Source organism: Cherax quadricarinatus, chromosome 11, assembly GCF_038502225.1.
Source record: "Cherax quadricarinatus isolate ZL_2023a chromosome 11, ASM3850222v1, whole genome shotgun sequence".
NCBI lineage: Eukaryota > Metazoa > Arthropoda > Malacostraca > Decapoda > Parastacidae > Cherax > Cherax quadricarinatus.
The window spans coordinates 3337057-3355617 of NC_091302.1; the positions used below are offsets into that span (position 1 = coordinate 3337057).

Here is an 18561-nt window from a genome sequence, read left to right on the forward strand (position 1 = left end):
AGTAAAAGGCCACTACATTAAGTTTTAAATTTTATAATGTCTTGAAATAGTAGATTACGTAGAATTTAACTAAGAATAACGTAATGAAATCAAACATTGAATTGTTTTCATAACTAAGTTTATTTCGGTACAGGTACATATAAATACAGTTCCAAAAATTATCATATATAGTAACATCCTGCCTCGCATGGGCCAGTAGGCCTTCTGCAGTGTTCCTTCGTTCTTATGTTCTTATGTTCTTATATGTGTAAATTACCCAGGGTATCCCAGACAAAAGGTCAGACAAAGTGACTTATTTCTATAGGTGTTTTGACTCAAGAAATGGCACTACCGTCCCTTTTCTTAGTTTAAAAATTATTCTTTCACATTTTTTCCAGTCACTTTATGATTTTTAAGAGTTAAAATATTTCTAATATACATATAATGAGTTTTACGGCTACATGTGGCAAAGATGTATTACCTGGAGTTGAGCCAATCAGCGTGCAGGGAGACGGAAGAGAGTTGTTTTGAACAGCAAGAAGGACGCACTCCTCTCTAGTTATCTCTTTATCTTGTTTATTACACCTTTCCTGAGCTTTAACACCTTATGGTAGGTTCCTAGCCGTGTTCCCGGAGTACAAAAGTTTAAGTTGTAGTGGGTAAAGGCAGCTCAGAAACAGGTAAGTTGAGGTTTTTAAGTAAGTTAGTGCTGAAGGAACGGTCTTTGTGTCAGGGCTGCCAGACTCGCTGAATTATTCGCTAAATAAATTAAATAATAACACCCTCACTGTGACCCTTCAAAGAGGTGCCTTGACGCTGCTGAAAGGTTTTTCGTTTCGGGAATTGGAGCCGCCTCCAGTTCCTTGGATCAAGCCAGACTTTCGACTGTAGGACCCCAGTGGATAACCCATTGGGGTCCCAGCAGGTTATTTATACCCAGTGGGTTATCCTGGTAGATAACCCACTGGGGTAAACTACACACATGCTGTTATGTATGATAATCTATGTAACTGTGTGTGTGTACTTGTACCTGAAGAAACTTACTGGAAATAAGTCACTTTCTGACTTTCCTTGGGGTTATCCTGGTGGGTAATTTAGTCAGTGTTATTTGTAATTATGTCTACCTGTACCTAAATAAACTTAGTAGAAGGAAGCTCCTCGGCAGAAATTAAATTAATTTTATATTTTACATCACACTCACTGATGAAAATGGTTTTGAAAACTGACAAGTTAAAGAATGAGACGCTGGTGTAACATTTGGGAATCTATACCGAGGAAATATTTTGTCTCACAGTAGCTTCATCACTCTGATACAGAAGAACAGGTTTCAAGGACCACAGTGGAAATAAATCGCTGGCTTTTTTGTGTTATCCTGGTGGGTAATTTACACGCGTGTTATTGTGTATGATAATTTGTGTAATTGTATTTGTGTATATATCCCTAAATAAACTTAATTATTTTCTGCAAGGACCCCACTGGAAATAAGTTACTTTGACTTTATTGGGTTATCCTAATTAATTACATATATGCTATGTATAATAATTTATGTAACTTACACACTTGCCTTGTACTCCTCATCTGTTATTTTTCACATTGGACTGAAGAAGCTACTGCCGGCGAAACTTTTCCTCGCTCCAATCCCTTAGATCAAGTTTGCTTGTTTTCCATTCCCCGAATGCTGTATGACCCCTTTGAGTCAGAGCTCCTGGGGAATGTCATAATATCTACACGGAATAAACGGTCATTTCTTGATTGATTGGTGTTTTTGGGAGATGTTAGTAAGAATAATATTTCTTTGGCAGTGAGCAACAAACCAATCAAGCTGTATAATCCTTTTTATTGCTTAAGGACTTTTTTTTGACTTCTTTGGGTTATCCTAGTGGATAATTTACACAATGTATGATAATTGTACTTGTGTGTACCTGTACCTAAATAACTTGTCATGACACTCTCAGGTAGTGTATGTATGTATACATACATACATACATACATACACTACCTGAGAGTTTGTTTCACTCATCTACTATATTGCTAAACCAGTATTTTCCTATATATTTTATAAATATAATTTTTCCAACGTCAATCGATTCCTGCAAGCCCTGTCTTGGTTAGGTATTTTTAGCATGTTATTTATATCACTTTTATTCCAGCTTTCCTATTGGTAGCCTTTGCTGTACGTATGTAGGAGTTAGCAGACTGTTGTGGGTGGTATCCTGGTGGAGGATCTAAGAACCACAATTGAAATAAGCCTCTGCCTTTCATGGGTTTTCTTGAGTTAACCATCTGGAATGATAATCTCGTTGGCATTTCAAAGTTGTCAATATTTCAGGAAGATGCTGCAATATTTTTCTGCAAGCAAAAAGTTCTCATAAGTTAAGTAAACTATCAGCAAGTAACACTTGGGTATCTTAATTCTGGAATTGTTGCACAAGCATTTCATTTATCAGTTTGTTGGTTTTCTGAGCCATTCATATTGGCAAGCAGCGTTCACTTGAATATAAATTATGTCTGCAAAATTTGACGTTGTACAGAATACTTAAGAATCTGTGAAGGTGATTTTATCTGTATTTTTAATACTGAAAAATTTACCCAACACAGTAAGTGCAGTTTATTTCCATTACAGTATATATTAGGAGGTGTTCTTGTGTCTTGCCTTTTTGAGCTTTATATTTCTGCTAACCAAAACTACTAAGTGTTTTGATTTTGTTTTAATAAAAATTTTAGTTTATAATTGCTTTGATTATTTTCTTTTACCACAGGTAAACCTTACATTTCTTACATTTCTTCTTTTAATAAACTGGCCGTATTCCACTGAGGCAGGGTGGCCCAAAAAGAAAAACAAAAATTTCTCTCTTTAAATTTAGTACAATGTACAGGAGAAGAGGAAACCTTGTATTTGTCCACATTAAATTACATCTGCCTCCTTTCCGAAGCAGATGCAATTTAATGTAGACAAATGGAAGGTTTACTGATACATCATCAGCCTATCATAATGTAAACCATTCTATAAATCTATAGTGGTTTCAGAAATTGTGGCAATCTGTATTTTTATCGGAAAATTTACTAATATAACTATTTATTCCCTTGTCTGTCATGATCTTCAAGGGGTGTGGTGCATTGATGCTGAGGGCAATAATTTTCCAGGTTGGGCTGAAATGTCCAAAGATTCATTTTTAGGTCTTTCTAGCTAACATGGTTTTTCTTTATTGTTTGCAGACTCTACCATGGAAAATTATGAGAATGAGCTTATAAATGAGCTAAGGAGTGTTAATCTGATACTCCGTGAAATATGGACAGAAATTGGATTTGATCAAGAAACCTGTGTTCAACGGCAGACTCGCATCATAGAACTTGTTAAGGTAAGGCAGACAGTGATGAAAAATTCACATGGGCTTACAGCTTTTTTGTGAATGCCTGATAATTTTATTACCTGTACGTATTTGTAAATACTCGAAGAATATACATAACTGTATTAACTCTTGTGTTTTCTTTTATAAGATTCCTGAGGGCCACTCTTAGATTTGCCAGACCAACTTTTCCTAGTATGTAACAGAATAATTTGATAAATGAAACTTTTGCCTTGTGCAATATTAATACAGTGGAACCTTGGTTTTTGTTTTTAATTCATTCCAGAGAGTCTGATGAAAATCAAATTCGACGAAAACTAAAGCAATAATATTTCCCACAAGAAATAACGTAAATCCAATTAATCCGTTAAAGACACCCAAAAATATTAACAAGAAATACATTTTATAGAGAATAACTATAGTTTTACATACAGAAAAAATGAGAAATAAATATAAAGCACTAATTTTAATGGATAAATAAACATTTAAATTAGTTTTGCCTTTATTAAAGACTTGTTGGCATATGGAAGATGGCAAGGAGGAGAGAGAGTGTTTGGAAGGGGAATCCCCTTCCATAAGAACTTAGGTATCAAGTCCCTACCCCGGGTTACTTCCCTTCTTTGTCTTTTACTGGCACTAGGACCAGCTTGAGCCGCTGTACCCCTGCCACACAGTCTGTCCAGAGAGGTCTGTTTCTGGCGTCTCTTTAAGATTTGCCTAAAATGGGACACGGCACTGTCATTGAACATGTTGCAGACACGGCTTGCAACAGCTTTGTTAGGATGATATTTCTCCAAAACTTTGCACCTCATTCCACTTTGCACAAATGTCCTTAATTGCTGAAGAAGGCACATTCTTTACGAGCTCCGCATGCGATTGCCTTGCCTTTTCGCAAATTATCGCCTCCACAACACTATCTCCCACTGTTTTTCATTGATCCACACCAACGACAACTCGACACCTTCGATTGTTTGTGATCTGTTTCGTTAGCACACTTACCCCTTTCGCAACGTTGGATTCTTTGATTTCTTTTTTTCTTCGCCAGGATGGAACTGATTGTTGATGAGGACTTCCTGTACATCCTAGTGAGATTGACCACATGTACGCCACTTTCGCAATTTTCTACAAGTTCCTTCTTTAATTCTATCATGTTTCTCACCTTCTTTATCAAAGGGTAGGGTAATATTCACTCGACAAGAAACAAAGCCAGACTGACTCAGAATGTGTGCGTGGGATGCTTTGTGTGGGTGCGCAAGCGCGGACACATTCGGTACGGCGGACGAAAACCAAGATGAACGAAAATTGGGGTTATTTTTGACAAAAAATTTGTCGAAAACCAAATTTGACGAAAACCACGGCAAACTAGAACAGAGGTTCCACTGTACCATATGAATAAGAACAGGAGGAGCACTGAGGCCCATGCTAGGCAGGTTCAACTCTCACCTGTTTTTAAAGTCACCCAAGATTCTTGCTTTATTGACACTAGTCGGGAGTTTGTTCCACTTGTACACAACACTCTTAAGAAGCCAGTACTTTCCTATGTCTTTTCTTCATCTAAATTTTTCCAACCTGAACCCACTGCTGTGAGTCCCTTCTTGGTTAGATATTTTCAGCACATTATATCACCTTTATTCATTCTGTCTTCAGTTTGTACACTGTAATCTTATCCTCATACTGTGTGTTTCTAGAGAGTGCAGAATCAGTGTCCTCAGTCTGTCCTTGCAGGAAAGATTTCTGATACATGGGTTCAGCTTTGTCATCATTTTGTATGTTTTCCAGCACATTTATGTCCATTTTATAACTTGAAGACCTGAACTGCACAACATAATCTAAATGAAGCTTTACCAAGGATAAATAAAGTTGAAGCATGACCTGAGGACTATTATTCGTACTTCATTTGAAGTCAAGAATTCTGTTAGCTTTATTATGAGCACTTGTGCTCTGGTGTCTTGGCTTTAGATTACCACTAGCCAGAATTCCTGAAACTTTTTGCGTTCTGAGTGATTGAGGTCTACATTATTTCGTTTAGAATTGGTGTGGTTGTTTGTTTTCCAGGTTTGGAACCTTACATTTGCCTACATTAAACTGCATTTGCCACTTCTCCAATCGTTGTATCAACCTATCCAGATCTTCCTGTAGTGCACTAGTGTTCTCCTCAGAATTGATCTCATAGCCTATTTTAATGTCATTGGCAAACTTCCTATTTCGTATACCCCTATTTTCTTCAGTCTCCTGTGCGGAACTTTCAGAATAAAATTAATATTTGAACTTCGTGCTTTCAGGAACTACTGAGTAATGTACTGAATGGGGAGACATTATTAAAGACCAAACTTGCTACAAGTATTGAAGAAAATGGCAAGGAATTTTATCACTTAAACAAGGTATGTAGTTTTTCAGTGGGGTATTGTTGAATATGCTTTCATAACAAAGTTGCACGATTAACATTATAATCGTTCATATTTGTTTGATACTTCACACATTGTCTACTTCAAAGTATTTTTTGTAAATTTTATATACTTTTTCATATACAGTGGACCCCCGGTTTACAATATTATTTCATTCCAGAAGTATGTTCAGGTGCCAGTACTGACCGAATTTGTTCCCATAAGGAATATTGTGAATTAGATTTGTCCATTTCAGACCCCCAAACATCCACATACAAACGCACTTACATAAATACACTTACATAATTGGTCGCATTGGGAGCTGATCGTAAACTGGGGGTCCACTGTATTATTATAATACTGTATTTAGATCATTTTTATTTTGTTGTGTAAAATATAGTATGGTAAAAAATTAAATGTGTGTATAATGACTGTCAGTACATTATACATGTCAAGATGACTAATAATCTATTTTTTTAATGTTGGCCATCTCCCACCAAGGCAGGGTGACTTAAAAAGGAAAGAAACATTTCACTATCATTCAGCACTTTCATCATCATTCACACAATATCAATGTCTTTACAGTGGCACCCAGATATGGCAGTTTAGATGTTTTTTTTTTTTTCAACAAGTCGGTCGTCTCCCACCGAGGCAGGGTGACCCAAAAAAAGAAAGAAAATCCCCAAAAAGAAAATACTTTCATCATCATTCAACACTTTCACCACACTCGCACATTATCACTGTTTTTGCAGAGGTGCTCAGAATACAACAGTTTAGAAGCATATACGTATAAAGATACACAACATATCCCTCCAAACTGCCAATATCCCAAACCCCTCCTTTAAAGTGCAGGCATTGTACTTCCCATTTCCAGGACTCAAGTCCGACTATATGAAAATAACCGGTTTCCCTGAATCCCTTCACTAAATATTACCCTGCTCACACTCCAACAGATCGTCAGGTCCCAAGTACCATTCGTCTCCATTCACTCCTATCTAACACGCTCACGCACGCTTGCTGGAAGTTTAGATGTATAGTCGTGAAAGTTGTAATTATTTTTTTCCCTTAATTAGGAATTGGGTACTGCTATCCCTGATCCTGACGACAGTTTGACCTTGTTGGAGGTGGAGAGGTATCTTCGACACAACGTTGAAGAGCTACTTAAAGAAGTAAATGTACGCCGCAACAAGCTCAAAGAGCTGCGAGATATTGAGCAGGTAAGACACGTAAACATTTCTAGACTCCTATTTAAATAGAATTAAGATACAAATATATACAGGAGGTTCCTGCTTATACGGCGGCTTAAGTTTCCAACTCCCGCTGAAAAGCAGAAATCGCCAAAGAGTGGAACAGTCTTTTTTTTCACTTTCAAATGCATATAAAAGCCTGATAACATGTTTACACTAGCAATTATTAAATGTATAATGGAGCTAGGCCTAAGAAAAGATATGAAAGATGAATGTACAATACACATGTTGCTTGCTTTAAAATATTTTTGTCTTTAGCTTATACGTAATGAGTAGTAAATTTGAAAAATGAGTATATTTGTTGTAGGAAGGATGGAGATGGCAGATTTTCATCATCTGACTTTAATGAATTTTATTCATTTTGATGATGGAGACTTGGGTGAAGCTTTTGCAGAGGTGTGTTGCTGCTGACTTGGAAGGCCATTCAAGGCTAGCTCTTGCTGTTGAAGGTTATGATGGTACTTAAAGTAGGAAAGTAATGAATTTTGCCTCATGGATTGTCATCCCCTTTTTTTGAGGATTTCCTTATAGCATGTAATACCATTTAAAAGGTTGCATTCACTTTTGAACCTTGCAAAATCTGGGTCAGTCCTCTTGTAAGCTGCCATTCCAATTTCTGCATAGTTGATAGCTTCTTGCAGTTCCTTGGATGTCATTTCTCTAGGGACAGGAGGACTATCATCAGGAAGGATATCCTCTTCATGAAATATCCTTTTTTGCTCTTCAGTCATAGAATTGAAGAGACTTAAAGGCAAGTTCTGACTGGTTTGATCTTTAATTCTTGGCAATAAAAGTTTTTCCATGTCTGCAATAAGGCCATCACATTTTCTTTTAAGTTTAGTGCTCACTGGTGTAGCAATTTATTTCCTTCAACATTTTTTTCTTCGAGCTCACAATTGTGCAAACTGCTTGGTGAGCTGAACCTAGCTTACATCCTATCTCAGCTATAGACATACCTTGCTCACTGACTTTAATCATTTCTGACTTGGCATTTAAAGTAACAGGTTTACAGTTTAATTACAACTACCTTTGCATGCCACTGTAATAAACACAAAAAAATACATTATATATAATATACGTAATAACTTTAAAATGTTTGAAACTTTGGGGAATTGCCAGAATGCAGAGTGCACAGATGCTGTAAACATGCTGAATCACTGACAGTAAAATGGCACTGGATGCCCTTCCATAACGTGATTGTTGAGTGCATCAGCCTCCCCCCCCAAAAAAGGGCTGAACCAAATTAACAATGGGTATAATTGAAAATTGCTGAATTAGTGGAACACAGAATAGCGGAGTCTTCCTGTAGTAATCTAGCATGCATTTGCTTTCATAGTAAATTAAAGGCAAGCACTGTCCTGTATTTTTGTTCATTGATGACAAACTTAATTTGTTCTTAACCAAAAAAAAAAAAAAAAAAAAAAAAAAAACCCACGCTGGAAATAAACTAAACTGAATACTGGTGTCTGTGGCTTTATGTAGTAATGTATTCCATGCCCATGGCAGCTGTACTAAGCTAAAGTCGGACTTTCAACACTTTATTCTTCATATTAAGAATCTTCAAAATATTTTACAAACCACATAAATCTCGTACACAGAATGTATATTGCATATGAGGAATTGTCATAGAATGAGGGATAATAGTAAATTTGTAGAAAGGACACATGTTCAACTAATGTGGCATTGTTGCTGGAGAGTGAAATGTTACCAAAATAAAATATCACATTAGAAGCAAATGTCCTTTTGCCCAGTATTGTCAGTAGTAGGTTGGTAGACAGCAACCACCCAGGGAAGTACTACCGTCCTGCCAGATGACTGTGAAACAAAAACCTGTAACTGTTTTGCATGATGGTAGGATTGCTGGTTTCTTTTTCTGTCTCATAAACACGCTAAGATAACAGGGATATCTTGCTACTCCTACTTACACTTTGGTCACACTTCACAGACACGCACATGCATATATATATATACATACATCTAGGTTTTTCTCCTTTTTCTAAATAGCTCTTGTTCTTTTTTATTTCTTCTATTGTCCATGGGGAAGTGGAAAAGAATCTTTCCTCCGTAAGCCATGCGTGTCGTATGAGGCGACTAAAATGCCGGGAGCAATGGGCTAGTAACCCCTTCTCCTGTATACAATTACTAAAAAAAGAGAAGAAGAAAAACTTTATAAAACTGGCTTGCTTAAATGTGCGTGGATGTAGTGCGGATGACAAGAAACAGATGATTGCTGATGTTATGAATGAAAAGAAGTTGGATGTCCTGGCCCTAAGCGAAACAAAGCTGAAGGGGGTAGGAGAGTTTCAGTGGGGGGAAATAAATGGGATTAAATCTGGAGTATCTGAGAGAGTTAGAGCAAATGAAGGGGTAGCAGTAATGTTAAATGATCAGTTATGGAAGGAGAAAAGAGAATATGAATGTGTAAATTCAAGAATTATGTGGATTAAAGTAAAGGTTGGATGCGAGAAGTGGGTCATAATAAGCGTGTATGCACCTGGAGAAGAGAGGAATGCAGAGGAGAGAGAGAGGTTTTGGGAGATGTTAAGTGAATGTATAGGAGCCTTTGAACCAAGTGAGAGAGTAATTGTGGTAGGGGACTTGAATGCTAAAGTAGGAGAAACTTTTAGAGAGGGTGTGGTAGGTAAGTTTGGGGTGCCAGGTGTAAATGATAATGGGAGCCCTTTGATTGAACTTTGTATAGAAAGGGGTTTAGTTATAGGTAATACATATTTTAAGAAAAAGAGGATAAATAAGTATACACGATATGATGTAGGGCGAAATGACAGTAGTTTGTTGGATTATGTATTGGTAGATAAAAGACTGTTGAGTAGACTTCAGGATGTACATGTTTATAGAGGGGCCACAGATATATCAGATCACTTTCTAGTTGTAGCTACACTGAGAGTAAAAGGTAGATGGGATACAAGGAGAATAGAAGCATCAGGGAAGAGAGAGGTGAAGGTTTATAAACTAAAAGAGGAGGCAGTTAGGGTAAGATATAAACAGCTATTGGAGGATAGATGGGCTAATGAGAGCATAGGCAATGGGGTCGAAGAGGTATGGGGTAGGTTTAAAAATGTAGTGTTAGAGTGTTCAGCAGAAGTTTGTGGTTACAGGAAAGTGGGTGCAGGAGGGAAGAGGAGCGATTGGTGGAATGATGATGTAAAGAGAGTAGTAAGGGAGAAAAAGTTAGCATATGAGAAGTTTTTACAAAGTAGAAGTGATGCAAGGAGGGAAGAGTATATGGAGAAAAAGAGAGAAGTTAAGAGAGTGGTGAAGCAATGTAAAAAGAGAGCAAATGAGAGAGTGGGTGAGATGTTATCAACAAATTTTGTTGAAAATAAGAAAAAGTTTTGGAGTGAGATTAACAAGTTAAGAAAGCCTAGAGAACAAATGGATTTGTCAGTTAAAAATAGGAGAGGAGAGTTATTAAATGGAGAGGTAGAGGTATTGGGAAGATGGAAGGAATATTTTGAGGAATTGTTAAATGTTGATGAAGATAGGGAAGCTGTGATTTCGTGTATAGGGCAAGGAGAAATAACATCTTGTAGGAGTGAGGAAGAGCCAGTTGTGAGTGTGGGGGAAGTTCGTGAGGCAGTAGGTAAAATGAAAGGGGGTAAGGCAGCCGGGATTGATGGGATAAAGATAGAAATGTTAAAAGCAGGTGGGGATATAGTTTTGGAGTGGTTGGTGCAATTATTTAATAAATGTATGGAAGAGGGTAAGGTACCTAGGGATTGGCAGAGAGCATGCATAGTTCCTTTGTATAAAGGCAAAGGGGATAAAAGAGAGTGCAAAAATTATAGGGGGATAAGTCTGTTGAGTGTACCTGGTAAAGTGTATGGTAGAGTTATAATTGAAAGAATTAAGAGTAAGACGGAGAATAGGATAGCAGATGAACAAGGAGGCTTTAGGAAAGGTAGGGGGTGTGTGGACCAGGTGTTTACAGTGAAACATATAAGTGAACAGTATTTAGATAAGGCTAAAGAGGTCTTTGTGGCATTTATGGATTTGGAAAAGGCGTATGACAGGGTGGATAGGGGGGCAATGTGGCAGATGTTGCAAGTGTATGGTGTAGGAGGTAGGTTACTGAAAGCAGTGAAGAGTTTTTACGAGGATAGTGAGGCTCAAGTTAGAGTATGTAGGAAAGAGGGAAATTTTTTCCCAGTAAAAGTAGGCCTTAGACAAGGATGTGTGATGTCACCGTGGTTGTTTAATATATTTATAGATGGGGTTGTAAGAGAAGTAAATGCGAGGGTCTTGGCAAGAGGCGTGGAGTTAAAAGATAAAGAATCACACACAAAGTGGGAGTTGTCACAGCTGCTCTTTGCCGATGACACTGTGCTCTTGGGAGATTCTGAAGAGAAGTTGCAGAGATTGGTGGATGAATTTGGTAGGGTGTGCAAAAGAAGAAAATTAAAGGTGAATACAGGAAAGAGTAAGGTTATGAGGATAACAAAAAGATTAGGTGATGAAAGATTGAATATCAGATTGGAGGGAGAGAGTATGGAGGAGGTGAACGTATTCAGATATTTGGGAGTGGACGTGTCAGCGGATGGGTCTATGAAAGATGAGGTGAATCATAGAATTGATGAGGGAAAAAGAGTGAGTGGTGCACTTAGGAGTCTGTGGAGACAAAGAACTTTGTCCTTGGAGGCAAAGAGGGGAATGTATGAGAGTATAGTTTTACCAACGCTCTTATATGGGTGTGAAGCGTGGGTGATGAATGTTGCAGCGAGGAGAAGGCTGGAGGCAGTGGAGATGTCATGTCTGAGGGCAATGTGTGGTGTGAATATAATGCAGAGAATTCGTAGTTTGGAAGTTAGGAGGAGGTGCGGGATTACCAAAACTGTTGTCCAGAGGGCTGAGGAAGGGTTGTTGAGGTGGTTCGGACATGTAGAGAGAATGGAGCGAAACAGAATGACTTCAAGAGTGTATCAGTCTGTAGTGGAAGGAAGGCGGGGTAGGGGTCGGCCTAGGAAGGGTTGGAGGGAGGGGGTAAAGGAGGTTTTGTGTGCGAGGGGCTTGGACTTCCAGCAGGCATGCGTGAGCGTGTTTGATAGGAGTGAATGGAGACAAATGGTTTTTAATACTTGACGTGCTGTTGGAGTGTGAGCAAAGTAACATTTATGAAGGGATTCAGGGAAACCGGCAGGCCGGACTTGAGTCCTGGAGATGGGAAGTACAGTGCCTGCACTCTGAAGGAGGGGTGTTAATGTTGCAGTTTAAAAACTGTAGTGTAAAGCACCCTTCTGGCAAGACAGTGATGGAGTGAATGATGGTGAAAGTTTTTCTTTTTCGGGCCACCCTGCCTTGGTGGGAATCGGCCGGTGTGATAATAAAAAAAAATAAAAAAATTTATTACAATTCGTATAAAGTGAGAGGGGAAATTGTTTTAGCTTTCTACTGTTATCCTCATTTGTGTTGCAGTGAGGTCAAGTACTGCCAGTGTCATTAATTATAAGCTGCTGTCTAATATAACTGGCTTAAATTAAGTATGTGATAGATGTAGCTGGTTAGGTAGATGAACCAAGCTGAGGTACGAGAGAAACTGGAGGTTTTGTTACCATGAGGAGCTGAGAGTGAATGAGAGAGGTAGGTTGTTCATCAGCACACATTGCACGGAGCACAACGTTACATATGGAAAAATTTGTGCAATAACCTGACTACCCAGTGGTTGGCCTTTTTAAGAATTAGCTCCCAGTGCTACAATTGGGGTCAGGTTACCATGAACCTTCTGGCATGTAGCAAACTTTTTCGAACTTGTTTCTATTATATATATATTTTTTTAACTTGCTGGCTGCCTTCCACTGAGGCAGGGTGACTCCCCCCCCCCCCCAAAAAAAAAAAAAAAAAAAAAAACTCACTATCATTCTCACATAATCACTCTTTGCAGAGGTGCCCAGATATGACAGTTTAGATGTCACTCCAAACAGCCAACATCCTAAACCCCTCCTTTAAAGTGCAGGCATTGAACTTCCTACCTCCAGGACTCAAATCTGGCTAACCAGCTTCCTTGAATCTCTTCACAAAATATTACCCTGCTCTCACTCCCAACAGTTTGTCAGGTCCCAAAAACCATTCGTCTCCATTCACTCCTATCTAACAAGCTCACATGTGCCTCCTGTATGTCCAGGCCCCTTGCACACAAAATCTCACTCCCTCCCTCCCTCCATCCTTTTCTAGGATGACCCCTACCCCTCCTCCCCTCCACTACAGATTTATACACCCTCCAAGTCATTCTGTTTTGTTCCATCCTCTCTAAATGACCAAACCACCTCAATAACACTTCTTCAGCCCTCTGAAAAATACTTTTTGTAACTCCACACCTAATTTCACACTACGAATTCTCTGCATAATATTTACACCACACATTACCCTTAGACACATCTCCACTGCCTCTATCCTCCTTGCTGCAGCATTCACAACCCATGCTGCACACCCATATAAGAGTGTTGGTACCACTATACTGTACTCTTGTACATTCCCTTCTTTGCTTTTGTGGACACTTTTTTTTTTTTTGTTTTTTTTTTCTATAGACATCTCGATGCACCACTCGCCTTTTTTTCTTCTTCATTTCTGTGATTACCCTCATCCTTCATAAACCCATCTGCTGACAAATCTCCCAAATATCTGAACACATTCACTTCTTTCATACTCCCTCTCTCCAATATGATAATCAGTTTTTCTTTACCTAACTCATTTGATACCCTCATCACCTTACTCTTATCTATGTTCACTTTCAACTTTATTTCTTTACACACCCTTCCAAACCTGTCCACTAACCTATGCAACTGCTCTTTAGATTCTCCCAAAAGCACAGTATCATCAGCAAAAAGTAACTGTCAACTCCCATTTTGTATTCTTTCAACAAACTGGCCATATCTCACTGAAGTATTTTGTATTTGATTCCCCATAATTTAATTCCACCCCTCTCCCCAATACCCTAGCATTTACTTGTTTTACAGCTCCATCTATAAATATGTTAAACAACCATGGTGACATTACACACTCCTGTTTAAGGCCTACTGTTACTATTATTATAAGAGTGTCAGTTGGGCTAGATAAGATGCTAATTTTTCTTTGTTGTTTTAATAGGAGCTTTGTGAACGTCTCGTTGAAGAGCCGAGCAATGTGCCAAAGAAACCAATACCGTCCAAAGAAGATTTGGAGGACTTGGAAAGAAGAATTCGCACTCTGGAACAAGAGAAAGTAAATTTTGCTTTTTCCTTTATTTAAATGTGGTTAATGAAACTGATCACGAATATTTGTAGTTAGTGCTAATTTTTTTTTTAAAGTCAGCAACAGGTAGTAATCAGGTCATTTTGAATAACTGGAGCAAGTTCTTTAAGAATGCTAGGATTTGTTTTTAATGCTGGCCATCTTCCACAGAGGCAGGGTGACCCAAAAAAAACTAAAGCTTTTATTTTTAAATTTAGTAATTTATACAGGAGAAGGGGTTACTAGCCCCTTGCTCCTGGCATTTTAGTCAACTCGTGTGACACACACGACTCGCTGGGAAAGAATTCTTCACTATCCCATGAAGAGAATGAGGATGTGATGGAAAAATAATTTAGAAAGGCATGTCTTGCTAGGTTAGCCTGGAATTTAGTTTAGTCCCATCCTATCCAAAGTTTCTTTAGGTAATTTGGCATCATACATAAATACCATCTCAAATATATTTCCTTAATGCTTCAAAGGTTAAGGGACACACATCAGTGTCAGGCCTACCTGAGGAACTGAGCTACCTTGGTTTGCCAAGTGTTTTTGTAAATTTAATCTCGCCTGTGACCGGATTACATTATGGGTGTAAATTATGCACTGTGACTTAATGGTTTTGATTATTTTTAGTACAGAAAGATGTTGATTTATATAATATAGCAGCAAACTGGCTGTGATAACAGCAGCAGCAGCAAATTGGCAGTTCTAATAACAGATTAATATTTTTTCTGTTCAAAACATTGAATAACTAAAAGGTTCAAATGATTTTTAAATCTTTAAAAAAAAAAAAAAAAAAAAAAAAAAAAATAGCTGAGCTAAATTTTTGAATCCTTATTATTTTCTTATTATTTTACTTTGTTATAAATATTAGATCATAGTATGCCTTAAAGAAATATTCTCTTCTCAAATTAAGTTTAAAAGTCTGTTTAAGGACGAGTTAGCACAAACTAACTAATGCGGTTAGTTTGCTTCACAAGACCCGGGTGATACTCCCATGAATGGAATAATTTATAACTAAGATGGAAATTGGAAATTTAACTTAGAGGACATTGTAATTCATCCTTCACTGAAATGACACTAATACTCATGATGGACTGATGGTAATTAATCCCTATTTTTTTAGGTAGTAGGTTGGTAGACAGCAACCACCCAGGGAGGTACTACCGTCCTGCCAAGTGAGTGTAAAACGAAGCCTGTGATTGTTTTACATGATGGTAGGATTGCTGATGTCTTTTGTCTGTCTCATAAATATGCAAGATTACAGGCATGTCTTGCTACTTTCTACTTACACTTAGGTCACACTACACATACATGTACACATTTATTTATACACACTCATCTGAGTTTTCTTTGATTTTATCTTAATAGTTCTTGGTCTTATTAATTTTCCTTTTATATCCATGGGGAAGTGGAATAAGAATCTTTCCTCCGTAAGCCATGCGTGTTGTAAAAGTCAACTAAAATGCCGGGAACAATGGGCTAGTAACCCCTTTTCCTGTAAAGATTACTAAAAAGAATAAGAAGAAGAAAATTGTCAAAGTGGGAAGTCTGAATGTGCGTGGATGTTGTGCAGATGATAAGAAAGAGATGATTGTGGATGTTATGAATGAGAAGAAGCTGGATGTCCTGGCTTTAAGTGAAACAAAGCTGAAGGGGGTGGGAGAGTTTCAGTGGAGAGGAATAAATGGGATTAGGTCAGGGGTTTCAAATAGAGTTAGAGCTAAAGAAGGAGTAGCAATAATGTTGAAGGATAAGCTATGGCAGGAAAAGAGGGACTATAAATGTATTAATTCAAGGATTATGTGGAGTAAAATAAAGATTGGATGTGAAAAGTGGGTTATAATAAGCGTGTATGCACCTGGAGAAGAGAGAAGTGTAGAGGAGAGAGAGAGATTTTGGGAAATGTTGAGTGAATGCGTGGGGAGTTTTGAATCAAGTGTGAGAGTAATGGTGGTTGGGGATTTTAATGCTAAAGTGGGTAAAAATGTTATGGAGGGAGTAGTAGGTAAATTTGGGGTGCCAGGGGTAAATGTAAATGGGGAGCCTTTAATTGAGCTATGTGTAGAAAGAAATTTGGTAATAAGTAATACATATTTTATGAAAAAGAGGATAAATAAATATACAAGGTATGATGTAGCACGTAATGAAAGTAGTTTATTAGATTATGTATTGGTGGATAAAAGGTTGATGGGTAGGCTCCAGGATGTACATGTTTATAGAGGGGCAACTGATATATCGGATCATTATTTAGTTGTAGCTACAGTTAGAGTAAGAGGTAGATGGGAAAAGAGGAAGGTGGCAACAACAAGTAAGAGGGAAGTGAAAGTGTATAAACTAAGGGAGGAGGAAGTTCGGGTGAGATATAAGCGACTATTGGCAGAAAGGTGGGCTAGTGCAAAGATGAGTAGTGGGGGGGTTGAAGAGGGTTGGAATAGTTTTAAAAATGCAGTATTAGAATGTGGGGCAGAAGTTTGTGGTTATAGGAGGGTGGGGGCAGGAGGAAAGAGGAGTGATTGGTGGAATGATGAAGTAAAGGGTGTGATAAAAGAGAAAAAGGTAGCTTATGAGAGGTTTTTACAAAGCAGAAGTGTTATAAGAAGAGCAGAGTATATGGAGAGTAAAAGAAAGGTAAAGAGAGTGGTGAGAGAGTGCAAAAGGAGAGCAGATGATAGAGTGGGAGAGGCACTGTCAAGAAATTTTAATGAAAATAAGAAAAAATTTTGGAGTGAGTTAAACAAGTTAAGAAAGCCTAGGGAAAATATGGATTTGTCAGTTAAAAACAGAGTAGGGGAGTTAGTAGATGGGGAGATGGAGGTATTGGGTAGATGGCGAGAATATTTTGAGGAACTTTTAAATGTTAAGGAAGAAACAGAGGCAGTAATTTCATGCACTGGTCAGGGAGGTATACCATCTTTTAGGAGTGAAGAAGAGCAGAATGTAAGTGTGGGGGAGGTACGTGAGGCATTACGTAAAATGAAAGGGGGTAAAGCAGCTGGAACTGATGGGATCATGACAGAAATGTTAAAAGCAGGGGGGGATATAGTGTTGGAGTGGTTGGTACTTTTGTTTAATAAATGTATGAAAGAGGGGAAGGTACCTAGGGATTGGCAGAGAGCATGTATAGTCCCTTTATATAAAGGGAAAGGGGACAAAAGAGACTGTAAAAATTATAGAGGAATAAGCTTACTGAGTATACCAGGAAAAGTGTACGGTAGGGTTATAATTGAAAGAATTAGAGGTAAGACAGAATGTAGGATTGCGGATGAGCAAGGAGGTTTTAGAGTGGGTAGGGGATGTGTAGATCAGGTGTTTACATTGAAGCATATATGTGAACAGTATTTAGATAAAGATAGGGAAGTTTTTATTGCATTTATGGATTTAGAAAAGGCATATGATAGAGTGGATAGAGGAGCAATGTGGCAGATGTTGCAAGTATATGGAATAGGTGGTAAGTTATTAAATGCTGTAAAGAGTTTTTATGAGGATAGTGAGGCTCAGGTTAGGGTGTGTAGAAGAGAGGGAGACTACTTCCCGGTAAAAGTAGGTCTTAGACAGGGATGTGTAATGTCACCATGGTTGTTTAATATATTTATAGATGGGGTTGTAAAGGAAGTAAATGCTAGGGTGTTTGGGAGAGGGGTGGGATTAAATTATGGGGAATCAAATTCAAAATGGGAATTGACACAGTTACTTTTTGCTGATGATACTGTGCTTATGGGAGATTCTAAAGAAAAATTGCAAAGGTTAGTGGATGAGTTTGGGAATGTGTGTAAAGGTAGAAAGTTGAAAGTGAACATAGAAAAGAGTAAGGTGATGAGGGTGTCAAATGATTTAGATAAAGAAAAATTGGATATCAAATTGGGGAGGAGGAGTATGGAAGAAGTGAATGTTTTCAGATACTTGGGAGTTGACGTGTCGGCGGATGGATTTATGAAGGATGAGGTTAATCATAGAATTGATGAGGGAAAAAAGGTGAGTGGTGCGTTGAGGTATATGTGGAGTCAAAAAACGTTATCTATGGAGGCAAAGAAGGGAATGTATGAAAGTATAGTAGTACCAACACTCTTATATGGGTGTGAAGCTTGGGTGGTAAATGCAGCAGCGAGGAGACGGTTGGAGGCAGCGGAGATGTCCTGTTTAAGGGCAATGTGTGGTGTAAATATTATGCAGAAAATTCGGAGTGTGGAAATTAGGAGAAGGTGTGGAGTTAATAAAAGTATTAGTCAGAGGGCAGAAGAGGGGTTGTTGAGGTGGTTTGGTCATTTAGAGAGAATGGATCACAGTAGAATGACATGGAAAGCATATAAATCTATAGGGGAAGGAAGGCGGGGTAGGGGTCGTCCTCGAAAGGGTTGGAGAGAGGGGGTAAAGGAGGTTTTGTGG

General features: G+C 38.2%; 1 protein-coding gene across 4 annotated transcripts in view; it reads left to right on the plus strand.

The window, feature by feature from the left end:
* The first annotated feature begins 450 nt into the window (after nucleotides 1-450).
* Nucleotides 451-18561, plus strand: part of LOC128687661 (protein regulator of cytokinesis 1) — a 76812-nt gene continuing 58701 nt past the window's right edge. For all 4 annotated transcript variants that reach the window (XR_011391856.1, XM_070083893.1, XM_070083894.1 and 1 more), the window contains exons 1-5: nucleotides 451-589; nucleotides 3196-3338; nucleotides 5609-5707; nucleotides 6784-6927; nucleotides 14056-14169. Coding sequence is in view for 3 of the 4 variants with exons in the window: in XM_070083893.1 (XP_069939994.1) it covers nucleotides 3204-3338; nucleotides 5609-5707; nucleotides 6784-6927; nucleotides 14056-14169 (492 nt within the window). In the remaining variant the exon portion in view is untranslated. The remainder of the gene's footprint in view (nucleotides 590-3195; nucleotides 3339-5608; nucleotides 5708-6783; nucleotides 6928-14055; nucleotides 14170-18561) is intronic.